The following is a 23,122-nucleotide window of genomic DNA, read 5'->3' on the forward strand; positions in this document are numbered from 1 at the left end:
AAATGAACGCAAGTGTTGTGACTGTTCTGGGATGGTATCGAATTGAATACCTACCTATCGTCTCTTTATACTTGCCTCTGTATCCCCTAAGAAGTATACAACATGCTCGCTTACAGGTGGAGTGTAGCCCACGGTATCGATCTAGGCGACTACACCCCAAGAGGCAACATTCTAGAGTATGGCATCGTCGTGTGACTTGCGATTATATGAAAGCAAAGCTTGTCAGTGCCGTAACCCGGGTTCAGTTTTCCACGTGTAACGTCCTGCAGGTGGTGTGGAAATTAATCAGTGCGCCAAAGGCAGCCATTCAGTGTTGACTACACCGAAACTGGGCTCTAGATTCGTTTGACAGGTATGCTTTTGGGGGTGTCGTGCAGGCTTGCTTGCATATAATGCGTGTGCTACGAGCCACCGGATAAAGCTCCCGTCGGTTCGGTTGGGCGCAAGTCTTGTGAACGTATGGTAGCTTCTTCTTCGCATCTCTGCGGTTCGGGATCGAGAATCTCAACACTCGTAACGCGTATGTGCTGATTGGCAGTGGTAACCATGCTGTTCCTGTGGATTGCAGCCCCAACACCTTCGGCAACTGAACGTTCGATTTTCACATTGAATTCGCGAGACCGTGATCTAGGGCGATCGGGCGAGACATCCAGGTCTTAGTGCGACGAGTTATCGAAAGCAATCTGTTTAGATGAAATTCGAGAAGCGACGCGTGCCGCGTTTGCGCATTTCCCAGATCCGGTTCTTCGGTTAGAAAGCTTGTTTTTCTCCTCTTCCCAATATGGCGTCGGAGGTGATAGAAGGCTTAAGTCCAGATGAAGTGGCCGCCTGAGAAGTACGTGCTCGAGTTGCAGTAGGTAGAGTGATGGGTCGGCACCTGGCTGGCTGTTGCCGATGTGGGGACGGCTAGCACGTTTGGGGCAGGGGCCCCGGGGGCGCGCACGACGCACACGAACCTCCCTCGTTCCTTCATCGACGCACATCTTTGGTCGACCTCGTCGTACTCTATTCATGCCTCAATCTCTTATATGTGTTGGGTTGTGGTCTCTCCGATGTCTTTGTTGCTACATCATCCACCCTATTGATGCCCACGTGAGTATATCAGCAACCTTTGTCTCTCCTCTCAAGCCATCCTTTCGTCATGATCATAGCCTTGTCATCCTTCAGTCTTCACCATCTTTCTCTTCGTCAAACCTCTCGCTTCCCACAGGCCACACACGCACAGCCTGTCTTCACCCAGCAAAATAGCAAACGCCCACACTCACCTTCACCTCGCCTCCCCACCAGTCCAGCCATCTCCCTCCACCGCCTATTTTATACAGAGTATATCACGAACTCTCTCTCGCTATATAGTCCTAGATCTTCTACGTCCCTCCATCGACTCGGGATGGAAGACCTGATGATCGGCCGGAAACGTGCAGCATAGCAAAGGAGTGGGTAAGACCACCGCCAACGCTGGGTCGCTCCCAGCTATGTTGGAAGCCGCGGGTTCGAGTCGTGATAAAACCACTTCTACACTCCCCAAGGCGGCGTCCTGGCATGGCATCTTCGGAGCATGCCAGGATGCCGATTTGGGGAGTGTAGCGGAGTTTTCACCAGACACTTAATACCTTAAGGGTGTCTGTTCTTTTTTGCTCTTGCCTGTGTTTTTCTATGCCTTCTTTTACTTGTAATAGCGGAGAAAACATTTGTGCTAAGATAGGAACATAATGCCAATTAGGTGCTCTGTGTATTAATCTAAGGTAGGTAGGTTGTCTACGTATCCTGTTAGCTAAGCATATGTAGCAATCTACTTATCACTTCATAATGCATACTAGAAGATAAGTTAACAACAGCGTTCTGTTATTGGATACGTTATAGATATAGCACATAGTTATTGATTGCAGATAAACAGATAAACGAAATCAAGACAATAGAAGAAGAACAGTAGGTTGTCTTGAACATGTTCGGTTATTGATCATGTAGATGAATTCTTAATCTTCAGTAGCATGATGGTATGCTACTTATACATCCGCTTGGTGTTTTGAAGTCATCAAATTCGTGAAGATACTGCACCCCAAGTCTATACGTCACACCTTCTTAGTCCCTCTTGAGGGGTGTGAAGGTCTCGGCTATGCCCTCGTTTGTAATGATCATCATCTGAAGGCCATCACCAACCTCAATGTGCCTCTCCACGGCGCTCGTGAAGGCGTCCCGTACCAGGTCCTCGACGTGATCCCGCGGTAGCGGTTGTGCTTGCTTCGACTTGAGTTCGTGGCCTGTTCCGCTGCCTGGCTCGTACATGTTCTTGAAGTTGACCTGGTTGTCCAAGAAAGGCATAATGAGAGATGCCGCAGCGCCAGCCGCCCTGCACTGCTCCCTCTCGTAGCTGCCGACCGGGTCGTAGGAGTACAGCGCACCCTTGCCCTCCTCGTCCAAACCAGCCAGGATGGCGTGTACGTAGTAGGGGAAGAATCGCTTGTTGTAGAGAATGTGGCTGAGTCGTTGTGCGCAGGCGGAGACGGTCATGGGCTTTCCGTGCTGGTACTTGTACATCTTGACGATGGTGTCGAGACGCTCCTTCAGCGCATCACCGTCGGCGGCGAAGCCGACCACTGACAGCACTATCCTGGCACCCTTGTTCTCTGGTCCCTCGCCGCCGATCTTGAAGAGCTTGGGTGCGTATCGTGTGTTGATGTTGTAGCCGGAAGTCGAGCGTGTGTCGCCTGCGAGGATGGCAAAGTCGGCGCCGGAGATGCCCAGTGTTGAGCCACCGTTGTCCGTGTAGCTGCATTGTGTTAGCGGTGCGTATGTTCAGCATGGCGAGCCAGCGTACGGATAGAAGCCATGTTGCCGCTCGCCTGACGGGACAGTTGTGGGGGTCTGCTTGAACGAATAGCCTGGGCAGCCTTGCGGAGGTGCACCGGTGTAGAGGGCAGCCATCGTCGAGGTTTGGAGAGGCGGATTTGGGCGGGGTTGCAGAGGTACAGTCGGTATCGGAAGGGGGGTGGGCTGTTGCGACGCTTCTGTTTGTTGGTGCTGGAGCTCTGGAGTTACGCAGCTCGAATGCCTGGAGCTTCCGCGCGCTAGTGTCTTGGCGCCCATGTAGTGAGAGCATGCATTTACCGTCTGTGGCGGGCATGCACAGCAAGCGTCTGGATCAAATGTCTTGGAGTGTACTTCATTTTGGTTGTGCGAACGCCGCATTCACAGTATTACTACAAGTCTTCTCAGGCTGTGCTATCTTCTCCCCTCACCTTTTCTCTCTCGACCTTGATCGTCTTCTCTTCGGCGACCTTGACCTGCTCTCTACTTTGCTCTTTGTGCCCTGATCGTCCTTTCCTCTATGTTCCAATTCCTTGCGCTTTCCCGTAGCAGAGCTTGACGCCGCGCCCGTTCCACTCGACGCGCCAGTCTTGGACGCGGACACAAACTCGAGAGCTTCTCTCGGTGCCTTGGATTTCTCTTGGTCTTTGGTCTTTGCGATGCGCTTCTGTGAAGCCCTCAATTCCTCGACATAGGCCCACTCCGGGAAGACTGCCGGTATCGCGACATCTTGTGGCAGTGTAGATGCATATGCGTCCTCTTCGCTAATTCCCGCAAAGCCCATCAGCTTTCGCATGTGTCCCGGATCGCGTAGCACGGACGAGCCTTCCAGGCGCTGGTTAAAATGCTGGCCCTTCTTCTTGAGCTCTAGAAATTGCGCAAACTTCTTCGTCGCTTTCTGTGGTGGTGATCCTGGCGGAGAAGGCGGTATATCGAAGTTCGGTACGGTAGGTAGAGTAAGGTTCTGAATCAGGGCACGTGTAGCTGTGTGTGGTGAACCTGGCGCGGCTTCGTTCGCGTTGGCATCGTCCTCTGGAGGCGGCGATACTGTCGGACCTTGCGCAGGGCCGTTCACCGGACCCGACGATGTAGGCGGCTGTTCGAGAGGCGCGGGAGCGGAGAGAGGCGCTGGGGTAGGCGCGACAGCTGCAGGAATGTTGGTCAACTCTATATTAGTAGCGATCCGAGCCCTCTGCACAGATTTGCGGGTCTCACCTCTGGCTTGGTCGCGGGCACGACGTCCTCGTCGTCACTGTCTGGGTAGTCGATTCCGAGCATTGTGAGTGCGCAATGCTGGTGGACGATGCTCTCGGATTGACCTCAATATGCGGAGCTTGGGCCAGCTCCATGTCTTGGCGGGCGAGCTGCGCAACCACCGACTGCCTGACGAGCGTCGTGACAACAACAACCTCATCTCTGAGCCCACTGCGACATAGCACTCTCTCCGAATCCCGAACAACACCGTCTCTCCAGTTCTGCATTTCAGTCGCCTCTTCCACCATGAACCACCTGCCGCAAGCTTGGGGTCGTGTATGTCTTCCGCCCGCCTCCAACAGCAACAGTACTAATGCATCGTAGCCCAGAGACGATGTATACGGCGCCTACGACCCTTCGCACTTCTCCGCTGCCGGCCCCAACCAGCACACCCAGAGCCCGATCGTCACGGGTACCTCAGTACTTGCGGCCAAGTTCAAGGACGGCGTAGTCATCGCCGCCGACAACCTGGGTATGGCACACTACTATAGGCAATGAGGGTCTGGCTGACCATACATGTAGCTTCATACGGCTCCCTCGCTCGCTTCACCGACGTCAAGCGCCTACGGAAGTTCAATGACGAGGTCGTCGTGGGTTTCGGCGGCGATGTTTCCGACATGCAGTACCTGGACCGCCTACTGAACTCGCTCGACATCCGCGAGAACTACTCCTCCTCCGAAAACTCGCTGAACGCCAAGAACCTCCACACCTACCTCGCCAAAGTCATGTACAATCGCCGCTCAAAGTTCGATCCATTGTGGAACCACCTGCTTATCGTGGGCATGGACGGAGACAAGAAGCCCTTCCTCGCAAGCGCAGACCTTCTCGGTACCACCTTTTCATCACCATCGCTGGCCACTGGCTTCGGTGCACATCTCGCTCAGCCAATCCTAAGGACAATATTGCCAGATGAGGCCGCCGTGGAGAACGTCACGAGGGAGCAGGCGGTAGAGAAGATCAAGGAGTGCATGAAGGTTCTCTTCTACAGGGATGCCAGGAGTATGGACAAGTACTCGATTGCCGTCATTACCAAGGACGGCGTCGATCTCGATGAGAACGTGAAGCTGGAGAACCAGAGCTGGGCATTTGCCGACAGGATCAGGGGTTACGGCACCCAGGTTGTGTAGAGGGGAATTGATGTGCAAGACCGAACATAACGATCAAAAGCGCCAGCTCACTGAGTAGCTGAGGCTTGAATGATAGACATGAATGAATGTACCAATACCGGTATGAGTTTGTCCCAGGTCTTCTGCTACTAGTATACTGCATGTCCGCGCACTATTACTAGATTCGGCCATCAAGACTCCGTGCACATCGGCACTCAAGAGAGCCAACAAGGTTAGAGCTTCGTAAGCTAGAGCGGGGAAGCTCCGCCCAAGAACAACAAACCTGACGATCAGCACTATGAATTCTACGACTGGTTGTTCCTTATTTACATACTTATAAACGCCTTCGTCGGATCTCATTTACCGCTCCATCTCACAGATTCACACGCATTTGCGCGATGGCCACGTCACAAACCAAGAGAATAGTATTTACAGGTGGTTCTGGAGTCGCAGGACGCCATGTAATTGAAAAGCTGCTTACCTTCGGCCACGAGATACTCAACGTGGATGCAACGCCTCTGGACAATCCCAATATACACACTCTAAAGGCCGATCTCACAGATGGAGCCCAAGCCTTCAACAGTCTGTCCTGCCACTTCAAGATTAGTGAACCCTTTATGGAGCCAGTCAAGACGCCAGATGCAGTCGTACATTTCGCTGGTACGTATCATTTTCCATCTCACTTCTAGACATCCTGCAAATAAGCAGGGAATCAGGAAAGATAACTTGACTTCAGCAACAAACTTTTGACAAGACTGACCCCACTCATCAGGCATCCCCCAACCCATGCGCCTCCCCGACAACGAAACCTACCGCATCAACATCCTAAGCTCCTACAATGTCATCGAGGCAGCATGCAAACTCGGCATCAAGAAGATCATCCTCGCATCCAGCATAACCACCTACGGAATCACCTACGCCGAAGGCAACGTCTCCTACCCGCACTTTCCCCTCACAGAAACCAGTCCCACAAGCCCCATGGACGTCTACGCCACCAGTAAACTCTGCATGGAAACCACGGCCGCCTCCTTCGCCCGCCGCTTTCCCAGCGTAGACATCTACTGCCTGCGCATCTCCGCAGTTATAGAACCTGAAAACCACGCCAAGAAGTTCTCGGCGTATTTGACTCGGCCTCGGGATTTCAAGGTGCATGCGTGGAGTTATACCGATGCGCGAGATCTGGGGAATATGGTGCAGTGTTGTTTGAAGACGGATGGGTTGGGGTTCCAGATTTTTAATGCGGTCAATGATGAGATTACGGTGCCGGAGGAAGAAGGGAGCAGTGGGGAATGGTTGAGGAAGGCTTGTCCTGAGACGGAAGTGTTGGCCGGGTTGAGGGGTAGGGAGAGTCCGGTTTGTAATGCGAAGATGAAGGAGTTGTTGGGGTTTAGGGAGGAGTTTGCGTGGCGGAAGGATTTGGGTAGAAAAGCATAAGCTTATGCCAGAAGAGAGATTCGACGCCAACGCTATTGGCTAAAGTAGAGCATGGAAGATGACAAGAGGGTTGTGTGTTTAGAGGTGGATCTGTTATGGATTCCAGAGGTATCCCCCGTGACAGTCGATGTTGTTAGCACAATGTGAGTTCTAGCAAAGACATCGAGAAAACGACACCAACGGCAGTGCCAAAATCCATATCGATGGTTTGTCCATGCTGGACTACTGAAGAGAAAGAGGTGAAACTCTTGTTGAACGTCATGATTAGCGGTCCACTGTGGTGAGGGACGACTGCGCCGGGCAGGACGGAGGAAGTAGGCGCAAGGCAAACGTCAACCCATGCAGATCCAGTCTATCTTTACCATGTCAGAAGCGTCCGGCTCAGTCTCAAACTTCTGGTGCCATTGAAGAGCACAGAGCCTTCTCAACCTCGGACTGCTGGCGCGGCGTTCTTACGCATCTGCGATATTACGCAATATCAGGCTGAAGCCGTCGAGTCGGCAACGTGGCATCATAGCTAGGCAGGTAAGACCGTTCCAACCCGACGTCGTCGTAGCGAAGGCACCATACGGTCTGACCTTAGTACCTCGGTCCTGAGACGACCGCGGGAGGTCGTGGTGTCGGCAAGATCGACGTGCGCTGAACTTTGAAACGCCCGCACCCTGGATTAGGCCCTCAGTGAACTTGGTCTGTGCGCATACGCCTTAGGGGCGCAGCAGACATGCGCTTCGCATATCAAAAGGGTCACAAGGCTCAGACGTCGCGACTAGGCTTTTGCTGTGCCGCGAAAAAGCAATTCCACAGTATGTTGCGCCCCATACCGGCGGTCGGCCTTGCAAGTGCGCTCATCCAAACTATCGACTTCTCCATCAACGCATTACGCAAAGACCATCCCATCTTCCAGCCTAGCTCACCTTCGACAACACCGCTCGTGGAAAATGCAGCCTTCCTACAAGATATCATACACAATCTCTATCGCCTGACCGACCTAATTGACAACTCTGAGCTCAAAGAGCTGTACGACGAAAAATCAGCAAAGAGCGCAAAAGCAGCCAAGAAACTTAGCGAGGCAGCGCTGCAATTGCTGAAGCATGCTGAGCTAGTCAAAGAATTGACAGCTTCATTCATCGACGCGCTAATTGCTGCGCAAGAGAAGGGAAAGTTTGGTGACCCGCGATGGCCCACTGCGCGCGAAGCATTATTGAACGGCGTGTGGAAGAAGGCCAATGTGACAGGTACAAAGAAGAAGTACCGTGCCCTTCGTCGCGACATTGAGACGAGTTTACTGCTCGCTATGCGCCAGTATCTGGATCAATCCATTGAGACTGGTCTCGCTCTGTTCAGCGGCGACGAAGGCGTGCACACGAAGCATTGGGAAAAGTGGCAGAACCAAACCCTCGATATGATCCACAGCAATGATTGGAAAAGCAGCAAGAAGAAGGATGTAGAGGAGTTTTCCAAACAGGTTGATGCGCTCATCCAGGCGGAGAAGGAAGCGTACTTCCGCGCTACCATCTTCGAGAGGCTGTGGTTCGAGGAGATGGACGAAAGGATGAATAGCATCGATAGTTCCGTCGATTTAGGGTTCGAGTGGGTGATGGGAGACGGCTCGAGACAGGTTGGCGGTTTGCTGGAGTGGTTTACTAATACGAGGGGCGAAGAAATATATTGGCTCACCGGTGCGTCTTCATCTCTTACTATCCCGTCTTTCGATCCCTGGATGTCTTCTTACAACGGCTCCAGGTAAACCGGGCTCAGGGAAAACCACTCTGATGAAATATCTCTTCCGCAATCCACTCTTGTTCCCACATCTCGAGGCGTGGTCTGGTCAGAAACCCGGCATCACGTCTGGGTTCTTTCTTTGGAACAATGGGACAGAGCTGCAGAAGAGTTCCATTGGTCTATTGCGAGCCATAATCTACGAAAGCTTACAGGACATGATATTTGGGCCCCTGGAAGAAGACGGGGTCATTGTGCAGAACCTGTTCTCCGATCGCTGGAATGCATTCCAATCTTACGCTGGCGGCCTACACGAGTTCACTTTTCCGGAACTCAAAGCAGCGTTTGAGAGCTTGGTCGGCGATGCGAACAAGAAGTTTCTCTTCATGATTGATGGGCTGGATGAGACGGATGACTATCCGAAGGAATTGATGGACCTCGTGTTCAGCACTTCGCGGAGAGACAACGTCAAGTTCCTGCTTTCAGCCCGGAGCTCACCAGTCTTCTATTCGGCGTTTGAGAATAAGCCTAGGATGGTACTGGAGGAATACACGAGAGATGATATACAAACTTACCTGATCAGAACGTTCGGCGAGGAACCAAAGTTGCATTCGCTAAGAGGGAAGATGGACGGCCAAGAGGAAGAACACATCGTCGGGATGCTCGCTGAAAAGAGCTCAGGAGTGTTCCTGTGGCTGAAACTCGCCACCACATTTCTCTTCGAAAGTCTAGAGCCCGACTCTGATTTCCTCGTCCTGAAAGATCGCGCGGAGGGGCTTCCCTATCTCCTGGACGATCTGCTCGCCCACATGCTCAGCAAAATGGCTCCAGAGGACGTCGAAGCAGTTGGAAAACTGCACGCCCTCCTCTCACATCAAGACATATGCCCGGCCATCCTGCCTTTCTCCTTTGCCTTCACAGCCGAGACGTCAGCAACACTAGCCGCAGATGTACGGCCCTTGACAGCAGTCGAGATAAGTAAGAGAGTCGAAGACATGCAGACCCTCACCCAACAGCGGTGTAAAGGAATGTTGACCATCTTCGACACCACACCACCCGATCAACACGCCAGTACCGAGAGCCTGAGGATAAGCTACACCCACCGCGCGATAAGAGACTACTTCTTTGCATATCCCGGTCTACTCGAAACGAGCTTGAACAACGCGTCTGAACAAACCAACTGGAATGCACCCCAACAATGGGCGAACGCTCATCTCTGGGTCCTCAAAACCCTGTCCTCTTCCATGCCCAAACGCACCAGCAGCAACACCAACACCAACAGCTCCCGCGCTCCCCCACTCCAAGTCTGGACCCCACTATCCAGCGCCCTGGAAAGCAGCCTCGAACTGCACACAGCCACAAACAAGTTCCCACTAACCTACATCCACGCCGCCTTGACAACCGGCGTCTTCCTTGCCCTAAGAAGCGAAACCGGCCATGATCTGCCCCAATATCCCTCGTCTACCGCATCAAGCTCCACCTCGACATCGACCTCTACTACCTCCTCCGCCTCAGCATCCACCACTCCAACAACCCTGACAACGCCTCTCGACCTGGCCGTCCTCCTCAACCTAACCGCCTACATCGCACTCAAAGCCAAGGCCACAGACCGCCGAGAAGTCCGACACGCGCTCGATTACAGTCGCGGAATGAGAAAACGGATGGGTGCTGGCGGGGAGCAGGTGTGGTTATTTGGGGAGGGGAGGGAGAGATTGAGGAAGGAGTTTGAGAGGGGGAGACAAGAAGGGGAAGCGCTGTTGGAGTATTATGCCAAGGCGGTGAGGTTTGGAGTTAGTAAGCCGGAGGTTGAGGTGCCAGAGTGGGTGTGAACAACGCGTGGTTGGGGTGAACCAATGTAGAGTCTTCACGGTTGGCAGGGCTCATGCGTAGTGTTCAACAAAGACGGAAAAGCATTCGTTACAATGATAACAAGTAATTTGATAATATCAGGAAATTAAGCTCTTCTACTACAGGAATATAGGATGGCGGGTATCTCGGGGTAGAGAGAGTGTCCGTGTATGTAATGTTTCCTCCCTCTCTCTCTGGCTCTCTTCAGCTGCAAGCGTTTTCAACTCGGACAAGATGCAATTCAAGAAAGCACAACGAAAAAAGAAAACACTAAGGTAGCAGAAGCTCGAGTGCAAGAAGATGATATGCTGGGAAACGTATCAAGGAAACCATGTACAAGGCGTGATGATGACAGATGGACGAAAAGGAATAGACGTTAGTCGAGTATGCAGGTTAGCTCTTAGCACCAGATTGTGTGCTCTCGTGCGATGCCACCGGTTCATCTCCGTTCTCCTGCCTCATCTTGTCCACTTCCCCGTCATCGGCTCTAGCGGGATGGCCATCGCCCCTCCACCCCTCGTGGTTATTACTCGGGCGGTATTCCTTGGCATGGAATTTCAATGCATCGACTCTCGCCTCGGCCTCCCGTTGCACCTGGTGTCTGAGATGCTTGGGCGCCATTTGACCTTCACTCTCTAGACGATCCAGTTCCTCTTCGTCGCTACTACTCATACTGCTGCTTCTGCTGATCTGAGTGTAGACCACAGCTTGGCCCTCCCTCTTCTTGCGCTCGCGCTGTTCGGACTTCATGGCTTCCATCTTCTCGGCGTCGCCTTGGCAGTCGAGGGTGCGGATGTGTAGGCCAGGCAGGTTCTGAGACATGAATTCTTTGAGCTGAGGGAGGAGTTTGGCATTGGGGCGGTATGTGCCAGAGTCGTTGTCGATGACGAGTTCGTAGTAGGCTGGGTCTTTGTTTGGGCTTTCCTTGGGGGGTCCGCCGTCGATGTCGCCTGGCGGGTGGGATGTGTTGTTCCCGCCTTCATCCGGAGGCTTGCGGTCCTTGTGCTTTAGTCTTCTGATGAAGAACTCACCGGAAAATGCTACGTAAGCTGCCACATCGCTGTGCATGGTATGCTTGCTCAGCATGTCGATGCCGAATTCTTTACCAGTCTCTGTAAATCGGAAGAGCGCATCGAGGGTCAAGACGTAGGTGAAGATTCTCCCACCCTGATCGTAGTGGACTAGTTCGAGGAACTTTTGCGTGAACTCCTTGCAAGGCGCAGGCAGAACCTTGAACTCTGTGGCGTGATCGAAGTTGTATACGCGCGCATGCTGGTGGTGCAGTGCCTTGGATAAGACGAATCCTCGCACGCCCTTAGCGGTGAACATGCTCTTAACGAAAGGCTTGAACTCGACGTAGCGATGGTACATGGCTTCGGGAACCGGACCGCGCATCTGCATCTGATTCGACTGGAAGTTGTACTTCTCGGGCTTCTGCTTGCCGTTCCTGCGCGACACCCGGCCATCGTTGTTGGGCTCTTTCTGGCCGAGCAAGCGTCCCAAGAGCGGCGAGTAGTGCCGTATCCAGAACTGCGGTCCAATCGTATACGCGCGCCCCCCATTTTCATCCTCGGTCCTGCCTAGCACTTGCACGCTCACGTTCAGCGTGCCGTTCATGTGATGCGCCTTGCCGAAACACACAGCCATGGCACGCAGCGCATAGGCCCGCTTGCTCACCATGCGCTTCTTGATCGGGTATGTCTGGTCGTGTATGCCTCCCCAGTTCTCGTTTATGGAGGGAACGGTAACGTGCACGTTGCCGAGGCGGTCGTCGTGGTCTGCCGGGTCTTCGTCGTATATGCGGCACTTGAGGTTGAAGCCGGACGAGGGCACATTGGCGACCACCCACTCGCAGTCCCACACGGGATCGGTGCTCTGGCGGATTGTCGGCGTTCGCAGCGTCAACGGCGGGTCTTCCTTGTGTCGCGTGGGCAGGCCGGTGTACAGCTGCGCCATGATGAAGGGATCGGCGCTGAGCGTATTGATGTCGGCGAGCGGGAGGTTGTTGGCGCGGTGGAGGGTGAACTTGACGGTATAGCCGGGCGGCGCGCGCGGTATGGGCGTGTCGTCGAAGCCTCCTTCCGGGCCCTTCTTCTTGCTGCCGGACGTATCCGTCTTCTGCGGCTTTGGGGGCTCGCTCTCAGCGCCGTCCATCCCGCCCTCCTTCTCCGGCACGACCGGCGCATGCCCGTTCTGCGCGGCTTCAGGCCTCGGTTCCTTCTCCTCTGCCATGGCCGCGATGCGCGACGGTGGCTCTGTCTGTAAGACGTCGGGTCGTGCGGGCTCTGCCGGCTGTTGTCGCGTCTCGGCGCAACGGAACTGTGGCGCGCGGCAGAGGCCAGCTAGCAGTGGATGTCAAGTGTATATCGTCGCAGGAGCAGCGCAGTCTGCAGGCGCATGGCGTGGGCGGGCGTCAGCAGAATATGCAAGGCTGGGAAAAGAAGCGCCGAACGCGCAATCGAAGGCGGGCGCAGCGCAGGATGAGTGTTGATCGCCAGTGGGAGGCTTGACCCTGCAAAAAACAAGCCTTGCTAAGCATCAGCCTAAAGCCTGACGACGTTGAACACCAACCGCCCGCGCGACCAATCCAGCACCCACTCTCCAGCCGCCCTTTGCGTTGATTCGCCCCTGTCAGCTGCCGGCTCCACACACTTTCTTCTCGGCCGTCCTGGGTGGGAAAGGGACTTGCATGTGACGTCCCAAAAGAGTCGAACCACGACAAACGGGCTGACGTCACGGCGGGTGGGACCGGCTCGACAAGCCCTCGGGGTGTGGCTGGTGGCTGTGAAACGACCGGGCCAAGAGTTTAATGCAATTGTGTTGATCTATTCAATTACAGGTTTCTAAGAGCGAAGAGTCGTCATGCCTTTGCCAGCACATCAGGCCAAAAAGCAAAGTGCCGTGTCTATCACTCCTCCCATTCATCACTCGTCTATTACAATGTATATGCCAGAAGACAAACGCCGCGCTCGCTGCAAGATGCTGGTGCTAACATGCCGCTGGAAAAGGGTATCATACAAAACATGCATTCAGACGCCCAAGAAGACATCACATAAGGTCGAAATAAAGTCCCCGGTCTTGGGACTCGTTCAAGCAGCAGCCATGGTGATCTGCTTGCCCTTCATCGACTTCCACTCTACGAACACCGCGCCGACAATCGACATGGCACCGCAAGCAACTGACACGTAGAATGTCTGGGTAAGAGTCAGATTGTAGGCCGTTAGTACGCCGCCGAGGTACTCGGGGTCGATGGCGTTCTTGAGCTCGGTTGCGCCTGTACGGAGGACGATGCTCGCATCGAGATCGGGCACGATGCTGGCGAGGTTCTTGATGAGCTGGTTGGTGAAGACGTTCTGGCCGACCGAGATGAAGAGAGCACCGCCGAGCGTCTGGGTGAACATCATGATCGCGGTACCAATGGGGATGTCGTCGGCCGGCAAGACTGTTTGAACAGCTACAAGGGTCTGCTGCATACCGAAACCGACACCGGCACCGAAGATGAACTGGTAGCCGATCCACTGCGGCGAGCCGCTGTTGACTTCCAGCGTTGACAAAAGTCCGGCACCAATTGCCATCAGGATGGACGACGTGAGCATGAACGGAGTGTAGTAGCCCAGAGCTGTGACGGCACCACCGGCAAGCATCGAGATGATGACAAGTCCCAGAATGGCGGGGAGGTTCATGATACCGGATTTGGTTGCAGACGCGCCCTTGATCGCCTGGAACCAGATGGGAAGGTAGTAAACGATGAGGAAGAAGGACGCGCCCAACATGGCACCAAACCACGCGCTGCCCCAGACATTGCGGTTGAGGAACACACGAGGAGGGACGGTAGCATCCTCCTGCTTCCACCACTGAATAGTGATGAATCCACAGATGAGGACAAAGAAGATGACGAAGAGCGCGATGATACGTCCGCTGTTCCACTCGTACTTGCTACCACCCCATTGAAGCGCCAGCAACAAACAGATGATAGCCGGCAAGAAACACGCGGTCCCGGGAAGATCGAACTTCTGAAGCTGCTGTTGCCATGTAGCCGTGATCTTCTTGCCACGACGCTTGACGCTGAGAAAGGGGATGATGAAGGCAGCGGTAACGGCACCAAAGGGAAGGTTGATGTAGAAGCACCATCGCCAAGTCAAATGGTCTGTGAAAGCTCCGCCCATGCTAAAGCAAACATTAGTCCATGTCGATCTTAGATCCAAACGTCTTCTCCACAACTTACAGTGGGCCAGCAACAGACGCAATACCATACATGCCTCCAATGAGTCCCATGTAAGTAGGGCGACTGCGCAGCGGTACGGTGACCGAGATGATCAAGATGGCTCCGGAGAAGATACCAGCTGCTCCGACACCAGCGACAGCGCGTCCGATGATGAGGGCAGTCGAGTTTGGCGCGACACCGCAGATAAGCGAGCCGAGTTCGAAGATGAAGAGCGCGATGAGGTATACCCATTTGATGGAGTAGTAGGTGTAGAACTTTCCGTAGATGAGTTGTGTCGCGCATGTAGTCAGTAGATACGACGACCCATACCAGCCTACATCGTTGAGCGCTTTGAACTGATCTGTAATACGAGGAATAGCTGTTGCGATGATTGTGTTATCCTAAACAGAGGCGTTAGCGCGTACTCACGTGCAGATCTCATGGGTTGGTTTGACAGGTGTAGCCGCTGTCGATCAACGGCGTACCAAAGCCGTGGAACCGGGGATTACAGAAGTAAGCAACTTACCAACGCCATGCAGAAGACACTTAGACAAAGTGCCACGGTAATCGCAGTGAGCCTCCATTTTGTGGGGTACTCAAAGTTGTCGTCGTCGTCTGATGTTGGTTCGGCTGTTGAGTTGGGTCGCGAAGTCTTCTCTACAACGATGGGCTGGGCAGCATCCACAGCTACACCAGCAGCAGGAGCAACGGTTTCGACAGCACCCTTCTTCTCGTCGGTAACGGTAGCTTGGACGCTGGGCGCAGCGGTTTTCTCAGAATCCGTCATGCTGGACGGGCGGAGCTGGTTTGCGCTCATGGGCAAGGCACAGAGTGAGCGTGTCGTGTATATGCGATGGTAGAAGAGAGTGGTCGTAATGCAAGTCCGGGAGTCGCCAAGGAAGCAAACAACAATCGCCTAGCTCGTCGATGTGCGAGGAGTAAGTAAACACAAGCAGCGGAAGACTCGTTGGTAGATAGGCAGGCAAGAACCACCACGGGGGCGGAAAGCACAGCCTCTATATACTACCTGACTCTGCAGGCCCCAGAAAGGAGGTAAGTAACGAGAGCGGAGTTAGGGCTGAAGGAATCAAGGGAACCGACATTTTCCTTGCCAAATGGAAGGCAGACAATCTTTCGTCCCCCGTTCCGTGCTGCGAAGGCGCTAGAATTAGCTGCCGGACAAAGCTTGGTACCAGTGGGTCTCGGGGGGGTCCATTCTCCCTCGCATACATCGTATCTGGCATCTGTGCACCGAGATGACTCTCTGCTTCCATCGCAGCATGCCACCACATTTCGTCCGCGTCAAACACCCTCACAGAGTCATCCGCCTTCTCACTGGCCGCCTGAACCCCCAACATGGCGCCCCCAGACGCCCATTCCTTCACACCGGTGACTCGATGACTTTGCGATTTGCACCTGTCACTGCATCGCAGGGGCCGTCGGGAACCGAAGACCTGGATTCGAGTCTAGAAACATGGTCACGAAGCTTCGCGCCGTTGCAGCGATCTTGCGGCTTAGCTAGTGTCCGTTTGCATCAAGCTTTTATTTGGATGCCGGAGTCCGCGCGCGCCGACTTATTTTCGATGCAGTTCATGCGATGATGTTCTGACATGAACGAGCATGTTTCTCACATGTGTTGCGATTATGGCGCAGTGCATCATTCCCTTTGTGCGCACTCACGCAGCTCATCTCAGCCCCATCCCACATCGACTGAAAGCGCGCTCTACCTAGGTATCTGCACAGCGGTGACCGCTCTCAGCTTTCGTCCGCAACCCTCGTTACCACACTTGCAACAGGATGCAGCTGCCTAGAATTCCGTCCACCCCTACCGGTTAAATTTCACCGTGGTGGATCTAGTCCAAAAAGTGCTAACCCGTCCCGTCCACCGCCAAGCTCGTGTGACTCGCATTCGAGAAAAGCTTGGCGACAGATCGGGGGTTCGGGGTGGAAGAGTTGGCGCTCCCTTGTCGCTTACGAGAATGCGACGGGAGGACATGACGCATCCTCACTGCGGGCTGTAGATTTGTGTCATGGTGGCTGGCTTGGTAGGACGGTAGGATGATTTAGGCTATTGCTACTACGTTGTTTGTTCTTGCACACAGAGCGCACGTAGGTTTCGCGAGTGTATTCTCTTGAGAGTTCCTATCAGCCACGCATAGTGTTGGCTTACCATTTCCTACACGGTCATTGGATCTTGCTATCAGCCTTCATGTTCAGTCGTGGTTACCATACACGACATCTGCATGCACTTTGACGCGGCTAAGCACTTGATCGTTTGGCAGGCACGTCACACCACACATGTCATGCTGCAGGCGTAACGTTCGAGTCATATCGCACGGGGAAGCAGAGAAAGGACCGATTGACGTGTTGAAGTCGCCATGTAATTCTCTAGCCTGGTCTATGTTGGATGCCTGATGGTGTTCTAAGCTTACTCCGCGGCGACGGCAGGTAATGTGAATCCGTTCAGGCCCAGCGTTCCTGATTTCGCCCGTGGACGATTCTACTTGACATTTTCCTGGATCCAGTTCCATATTCTCTCGACATACTCCTTGTCCAGCGGCTCGACATTCCTCAGCGCCTGTACAGACTCGCTCGTCTTTGTCGTTGAGAACTGTGGTCGCGCGGTCTTCTCTGTCAGTTCGCGGCCGTACGATTCCTTCCAAAGCCCCAACAGCTTCAGCGCAGAATGATCCGAGTCACCAGCCTGTTCTAGACGCTCTACCCATTCTTTGGGCGAAACTATCTCAAACTGATCTTCCTTCTGAAGCCACTGCAACATCTGAGTCCAGCTTGGTTCGTGGTGCGGGTTCAATACATGGAACACTGGCATTTCCCCATGTTCCTTGCGAGGACCGGCAGCTTCAAGGAACGCTTTCGCCGCAACGTCGACTGGCAGCCAATCTAGAGGCTCATCACCGAGATCAGGTAAGCACTTGATGAGTCTCGCGGTACTCAACATCATGGGCCATGCCTCCTTTGTGTTCCATACCCCTGATGTGGAATCCCCAGCGAGTTGTCCAACACGGACTACTGCTATACATCCGCGAAGATTCGTCCGATTATGCGCTTCAAGGCAGATGTGCTCTGCGACCCACTTCGAACGCGAATAACCCAATGGAGATGCTGATGAGGGCTCAGATGACACCACCTCGGGTAGCTGACCAGACGCGTCGAGGGTGCCGTTCATAATGGCTGCAGTAGAAGAGCAGTACGTAAAACGCGGAGGTTGTGATCGCTGTGACTTGAGGGCAAGATCGAGCAGGTTTCGCACACCGGCGATGTTATCTTTCTCAAAACTGCGCAACTTCAGGCGGAAGTTGACAGTCCAGGCGACGTGGATGATTGAAGTCGCGTTCTCGGCGAGGTACTCGTATACGTCTTCATCCAGTCCCAGACGTTCTTCGCTCAGCTGAGACGGTATGACTTTGATTTTACCATCCGCGGCTCCTGGGGTCAACAAGCTAACTAGTCCACGCTGCTCCAATGCTTTACTGACACGTTCTCTTGCTGCATGCTCATCTGCTCCTCTGACAAGACAGTAAACAGCCTCAACATCCGATCTTTTCTGCAACAGGTCTAAAACGTGTGCTCCCAACGCGCCGGTCGCTCCCGTTAGTACTACCACTTCGTCAACTCCCCTCTTCGCAACGGAGCCATTGGTAGCGGTACGCAGTGTTGAAGCCGTGAACGAGCCATACTGCTTCACCAGGTCTAACATCAGCTTCTCTTCGTCCTCACCACCGGAGTCGCTCTGTCCATGCCTCTTCCGTAAGACATAGTCTGTCAATCGTCGCACGGTACCGCAGTCCTCAACGACGCTCATCGGGAGCTGACCTTCAAAATTGGGAATCAAGCGTCTCAAACGTGTCCTCAACTGCATGCATGCGATTGAGTCGACACCGTAGGAAAAGAGATCTATGTCTTTGTTCAGTTCCGCCGTCTGACCCGTCATACTCTGAATGAGGCCGATTAGATGCTGGGGCACGTCGTCGTCGCTTACTTCAAGTGACGAGTCGGAATCTTGTGAGCCATACGCGCTGTTAATAGCGTCTTCAAACCGGGCCTCTGCCGCTCTCCGGATAATGGTTCCTTTACTGCTCTTCTCGAGTGGCTGATCTTGGTGGGGTAGCGGAACGAGCATGTCAAACGATATCCTTGCATGGTCCTGGCTTTCGCTGTTTAGCTTCTCGACTTGTATCCTAACGGCGCCTAGGAGCTCTTGGTCTGACATGTTACTTGACTGTTTTGATCGCAGGAGAAGAGCACCTGGGAAGGGTCTGTTATTGCCAAATATCAGCACATCGTCGAGATAAGGAGAAGTCGCAATAGCGTCTTCCAGGGGCGCCGGATCGAATTTCTTTCCGGTTATCAGTGTGAGTTGCGAATCTGCTCGCGAATGGTACAACCATGCGTCCTTAATGGTCGGATGTGCTGCAAACAAGTCGGCAGTTGCAAAAGATCCGTCCGGTCGGTTTTGTTTGGCCTGTTCCAAGTCAGCCGGTCGTCTTGTCGTATAAGATCCTGCAAGGTACCATATGTGGCCATCCGGGCTTGATAATAAGCTCGGCTAGGTCCCCTTCGCGCTTCTCGAACTCTACCAATTTCGGTGGGTTGTAGTTCCGCAGATATTGCCAATCGTCGTCGGCGGCGAAATCGCGATATGAAGACAGAATGAAGCCACACTCTGCACTCCCAAATCGGGAGATGAGATTAACACGGCTCTTTACTAATCGGTCGCCCACTTCTGCTGGCAATGCAGCGCCTCCAACGCCCACAATATCCATGTCTTGGAGCAGCTGCAGACCCTTCTCGTCGGCCTCCATCATTTGAAGTACATAGGGTACGGATGAGAAGTATTTGACTTTGGGTAAACCTTCCGTCGCCGCGTACGTCTTGGCCACATCCAGGCATTCGCAGATGTTGCGTGCTGTGATTGGTACATCTTTGCCCGGGAAGAGCCAGATCATAGCATTGCTCGTCCAGCACCGGAAGAGATCCGCGATGCCGCCATGATAAAGGGGCGTTGTAGTGAAGGATGCTAGGGCAGGAATCTTGGGGAGATGCGGAAGCACGCCAATAGCCGCACGATGGGATTGCGGGATCGGTTTTGGCAGGCCTGACGAGGTTCCAGACGTGTGGTGTAAGTACGCAATGGATCCTTCATCTACGTGAAGAGGTTCGACGCTACTCTCTAGTGGGGTCTGGATCACATCGAGAACGTCTTCTGCACCACTCAGTGGTAACAGCGTCACTTGTAGCCCCAGCGTACCTTGTTCTTTTGCCAGCGTCTCGGTCTGCTGGGCCCGTTCAGTATGGGCAACATCGTAGAAGAAGTCAGTAACCTCGCACGCTGTGCAGAGATGCAGGATGGCTGCTGGCTGGCATTGTGGTGCTATCAGAAGGACGGAGTACCCTAGTCTGATCAGACCCAGCCAAGTGAAGAGGAATTCCGGAGAGCTGTGGCACAACAGGGCTACAGTCGCTAGCTTGCGAGATGTGCCAAGGCAAGTTGTGAGGCGCGAGGCGAAGACGTTGGTGCCCTGGTCAACGTCTGCAAACGAGAGGACGCGGTAGTCCCATTCCCGCTGGTTGGGTCGTGGTATAGGAAAGCCAACAGCTGGGAGTAATGGATGATGCTGGGATTGCTGACTGAGGAACTCGCTAATGTTTCGGTAGGATTTCGGATTGGTGTTCAGGGCTGCCGCTTGGCCGAGCGTGCAGACGAAGTAGTTGTTCTGCATTTTGGGGCGCATAACGAAATGCCCAGGTAAACAGGACTATCTGGACCAATAGCCTGTGCGACTGGATTGTGAATGCGTCAGCTTCAAGTGGCGTGTGCAATGTTTGCGGCCACAGTGACAGCGACAATGCAAGCGCCATTAGTCGTGACATCATCTTGGCTGCAAAGGCAGTAGCGACCCTGCAGCTGCTCCTTGGGCAAGCTACTGCATGTACAACACACATGCGACTATATCTGATGGAAAGATGAGGCTGCACACAAACCCTCACGATGGCAGCAGGTGTTTGATTTCCTGTAAGCTCTGGGACGATAGGTCAGCTGCTGCGTGCACGAACCATGCGTTCAACCAGGTCATGCCCAACCGAATGCAGCCTTCCAAAGCGAGCCGCCACTCGATCGCATCGGATGCAGTGAGTACGGTCCCGCGAGGGGGTCATGATGGCAGACGGCGTCACGAGACGGCTAAAAGAGGCTCGAGAATGTTCTGCGTGCGACAACGGCTGGAGAGCGTCGCACACCCGCGTAATCGGCTTACGACAGGTGTTACCGTGTACTGGCAACGCCACAGTGACTATCGTGTTTCTGGGGTAGCGAATGCGGGCAATGGCGACGCCTCAATGCTCGACCCAGTGACTAGTGTCTATCGACGTGTCACGGATGTTGAGTTGTTGCAATACTGTACGGCGAGTGTTCACTGCTGGCGACGTCCAGACGGCGTACCGTGCCTCATATGTAGAATGCGGCACCATGTATGGCATGTCTGACAAGCTTGGAGCATTGGACGCATCCAGCGCCTCTCCGCCCTCCGCCCAACGGGCTTATATCCGACGCGGCGCAACCAAGACAATGTTTTGGGACAGAGGTGGGGAAAAGGTGCAGCTAGCAGCGCGGCGGTGTGTGGCAATGCGAATAGCTTCACGAGGAACATGGTGCGTCTTTTAAGGCAGATTTGGCAAGGGCCGTGATTGGTGGTGCCGACTGCCCACATGCATTGGGCCGGTGGATACGTCGTTCGTCTGTGCGGCCCGAGGAAGTGAGCATATGCGGGCCACCCAGCAAGGCAATACGCTAGGTAGTCGCAGCCGGAAGTCAGGATCCGGCATTCTCGAGCGACGGCAGCCGTGTTTGCTGTGGCTATGCCGCATGTTTCTGCTGCTCGAGAGCCGCCGGGCCTGCTGCGACATGCGATGGCATCTGAAACTGTGCGACGTCGAGGGTGCGGTGAGCATGGTGCAAGGCGCCCGTTGTTTTTGGGCGGCCGCTGGTGAGGAGTGGAGCTCGGCCCGCCAGACGATGCTTGACCGTCGCTGAGCAGCCCCGTGCGCGTCAGGCGATGGGGTTTGCACAGCGAAGGCGATGCACAGGCGCGTTGACCTGCGACCATGTTCCTTTGTCGTGAGCCAAGCAGGTCAACACATCGGCGCGGGGCGGTATGTCGCGCAGCCAACCACGGCGGGCCTGGCTGGGGGCTCTATCCGAGGCGTGACGGGTTTGGCGTCAGTCGTCGCCTGAAACACACACGGCGACGCTGACGATGGCTGCTCGCGAGGCTGCTGCTGCGTGCCCGGCGCGCGCAACAGCGTCCGGATGTTCGGCCTTGCCCCAACGGCGCTGCAAATGAGCAATTTGCTAGCGGGCGGCTTTCGCATCAGTCGCCCAGGTAGCTTTTGATCGCGTCTGAGCGTATCTCGAGGTGCAATTGCCCTAGCTGCTAGAGGCAAGCACGGCCGGCTAGCGCTGTTTGCCCAGCCCGTGCGCGGCAGCATATATTCCTGCCCTCCCCAGCAACACCCGCCTCTTCTATCCGTTCACCCAAACCAGCATTAAATCACGCTGTAAGTCCCACCTGTGCTGCGCCCGAAGCCCCCCTCCATATAGTGCGCCCATTGCCCTCTTCACTGCTCCTCCCAAGCCCCAATCCGCGCCCGCTCCACCGCTGCCGATCTCCCGCTGACTCTGTACCGCGCAGGCATTGATATTCTCTGCCCCATCCACAACAATGCTCTACTCTTCCATCATCGTCGCCGCCTCGGCTTTCGCCGGCCTCGCCTCTGCGCAGAACTCGACTGGCAGCTACAACACCCCCATCCCATGCTGCAGCGTCGACCCCGGCACAGTGCCCCAGGACGACAAGCAGGCGTGGTGCAACGCCAACCAGAACACTTGCGTCTCCGCCTGCGGTGGCCAGTCCTCCGTCGCCAGCCAGGGCAACAACTGCAATTCTGTTGGTGTACCCACGGCCACGTGCAATCCTTCCGCTAACACATGCCTAGCAAACGCTTGAGTTCGACTGCAAGTGCAGGAACGAGACTGACATCACCTCTGCGCTGGGGAACTACGAGCAGTCCGTCGAGGGCCAGATGTGCCGTTACTGGTACGACCAGTGTGTCACCGCCAGCGGTTCCGACGCTGCTGCCCGGTTCGAGTGCGAGCAGGCCCGTGACGCCGAGTGCGGTACCCAGAAGTTCGACGGCGCCGCCACATCTTCAGGTGCCGCTTCCTCTGGCAGCCCCTCGGCCACCAACAGCGGCTCTTCTCCAGACAACACCGGCGATGCCGCCGCCAGCGGAGCCTCCTCTACCCCCACCGAGGGTGCTGCCGTCCGCAACGCCATGTACGGCGCACCTGCCCTTGCCGGTGGTCTTTTCGCCCTCTTCGGCTTCGCCTTGTAAGCTGGCAATACTCTAGATGGATTGCGGGCCGGTCCCAGTTGGACGGTAATGAGGATGGATTCGCGTCACGGATACTCGCATGGCGATACCACATATCGGGAGTTACGGCATAACGTACCCAGCGCTTTGACGTTGGTGTCACATTGCTTGCACTGCTATCTATTTGTTCACGGCGGCTGAGGAGAGATGACGGGAGTTTAGGAGGATACTTAATGCGATGTTATGAAAGGACACACGACTTGTAATACCCAATACTACCAATACCGCCATTGCGCTGTCTGGTTCTGTTTTAGTGATGCTTTCCCACTTGCGCGCATCACATCCACCAACATGTGCCGAT

At 54.6% G+C, this 23,122-nt stretch overlaps 9 protein-coding genes across 9 annotated transcripts; 4 read left to right on the top strand and 5 right to left on the bottom strand.

Annotated features, from left to right (window-relative positions):
• Positions 1 to 2,079: 2,079 nt before the first annotated feature.
• J4E93_007233 (uncharacterized protein) lies at positions 2,080 to 2,922 on the bottom strand (the record flags this gene model as incomplete). The annotated part of the gene is made up of 2 exons (XM_049345143.1): positions 2,080 to 2,767; positions 2,816 to 2,922. The coding sequence occupies 2 exons, from the start codon at positions 2,920 to 2,922 to the stop codon at positions 2,080 to 2,082; spliced, it is 795 nt and encodes a 264-aa protein (XP_049197373.1).
• A 310-nt stretch (positions 2,923 to 3,232) lies between these two features.
• Positions 3,233 to 4,083, bottom strand: J4E93_007234 (uncharacterized protein; the record flags this gene model as incomplete). The annotated part of the gene is made up of 2 exons (XM_049345144.1): positions 3,233 to 3,970; positions 4,021 to 4,083. 2 exons carry the CDS (start codon positions 4,081 to 4,083, stop codon positions 3,233 to 3,235), a joined length of 801 nt encoding a protein of 266 aa, XP_049197374.1.
• A 222-nt stretch (positions 4,084 to 4,305) lies between these two features.
• On the top strand, positions 4,306 to 5,186 carry J4E93_007235 (uncharacterized protein; the record flags this gene model as incomplete). The annotated part of the gene is made up of 3 exons (XM_049345145.1): positions 4,306 to 4,335; positions 4,384 to 4,531; positions 4,582 to 5,186. 3 exons carry the CDS (start codon positions 4,306 to 4,308, stop codon positions 5,184 to 5,186), a joined length of 783 nt encoding a protein of 260 aa, XP_049197375.1.
• A 377-nt stretch (positions 5,187 to 5,563) lies between these two features.
• Positions 5,564 to 6,599, top strand: J4E93_007236 (putative secondary metabolism biosynthetic enzyme; the record flags this gene model as incomplete). Its single annotated transcript, XM_049345146.1, has 2 exons — positions 5,564 to 5,825; positions 5,938 to 6,599. 2 exons carry the CDS (start codon positions 5,564 to 5,566, stop codon positions 6,597 to 6,599), a joined length of 924 nt encoding a protein of 307 aa, XP_049197376.1.
• Positions 6,600 to 7,404: 805 nt separating this feature from the next.
• Positions 7,405 to 10,147, top strand: J4E93_007237 (uncharacterized protein; the record flags this gene model as incomplete). Its single annotated transcript, XM_049345147.1, has 2 exons — positions 7,405 to 8,278; positions 8,343 to 10,147. 2 exons carry the CDS (start codon positions 7,405 to 7,407, stop codon positions 10,145 to 10,147), a joined length of 2,679 nt encoding a protein of 892 aa, XP_049197377.1.
• A 412-nt stretch (positions 10,148 to 10,559) lies between these two features.
• Positions 10,560 to 12,857, bottom strand: J4E93_007238 (uncharacterized protein; the record flags this gene model as incomplete). Its single annotated transcript, XM_049345148.1, has 2 exons — positions 10,560 to 12,485; positions 12,819 to 12,857. The coding sequence occupies 2 exons, from the start codon at positions 12,855 to 12,857 to the stop codon at positions 10,560 to 10,562; spliced, it is 1,965 nt and encodes a 654-aa protein (XP_049197378.1).
• Positions 12,858 to 13,255: 398 nt separating this feature from the next.
• Positions 13,256 to 15,187, bottom strand: MFS1_2 (MFS sugar transporter; the record flags this gene model as incomplete). The annotated part of the gene is made up of 3 exons (XM_049345149.1): positions 13,256 to 14,333; positions 14,392 to 14,771; positions 14,897 to 15,187. The coding sequence occupies 3 exons, from the start codon at positions 15,185 to 15,187 to the stop codon at positions 13,256 to 13,258; spliced, it is 1,749 nt and encodes a 582-aa protein (XP_049197379.1).
• A 1,683-nt stretch (positions 15,188 to 16,870) lies between these two features.
• Positions 16,871 to 20,111, bottom strand: J4E93_007240 (putative NRPS-like protein biosynthetic cluster; the record flags this gene model as incomplete). The annotated part of the gene is made up of 2 exons (XM_049345150.1): positions 16,871 to 18,853; positions 18,903 to 20,111. 2 exons carry the CDS (start codon positions 20,109 to 20,111, stop codon positions 16,871 to 16,873), a joined length of 3,192 nt encoding a protein of 1,063 aa, XP_049197380.1.
• Positions 20,112 to 22,109: 1,998 nt separating this feature from the next.
• J4E93_007241 (uncharacterized protein) lies at positions 22,110 to 22,782 on the top strand (the record flags this gene model as incomplete). The annotated part of the gene is made up of 2 exons (XM_049345151.1): positions 22,110 to 22,334; positions 22,384 to 22,782. 2 exons carry the CDS (start codon positions 22,110 to 22,112, stop codon positions 22,780 to 22,782), a joined length of 624 nt encoding a protein of 207 aa, XP_049197381.1.
• Positions 22,783 to 23,122: the final 340 nt, after the last annotated feature.

Source organism: Alternaria ventricosa (assembly GCF_023758065.1).
Source record: "Alternaria ventricosa strain BMP 2768 chromosome Unknown scaffold_13, whole genome shotgun sequence".
NCBI classification, from domain to species: Eukaryota; Fungi; Ascomycota; class Dothideomycetes; order Pleosporales; family Pleosporaceae; genus Alternaria; species Alternaria ventricosa.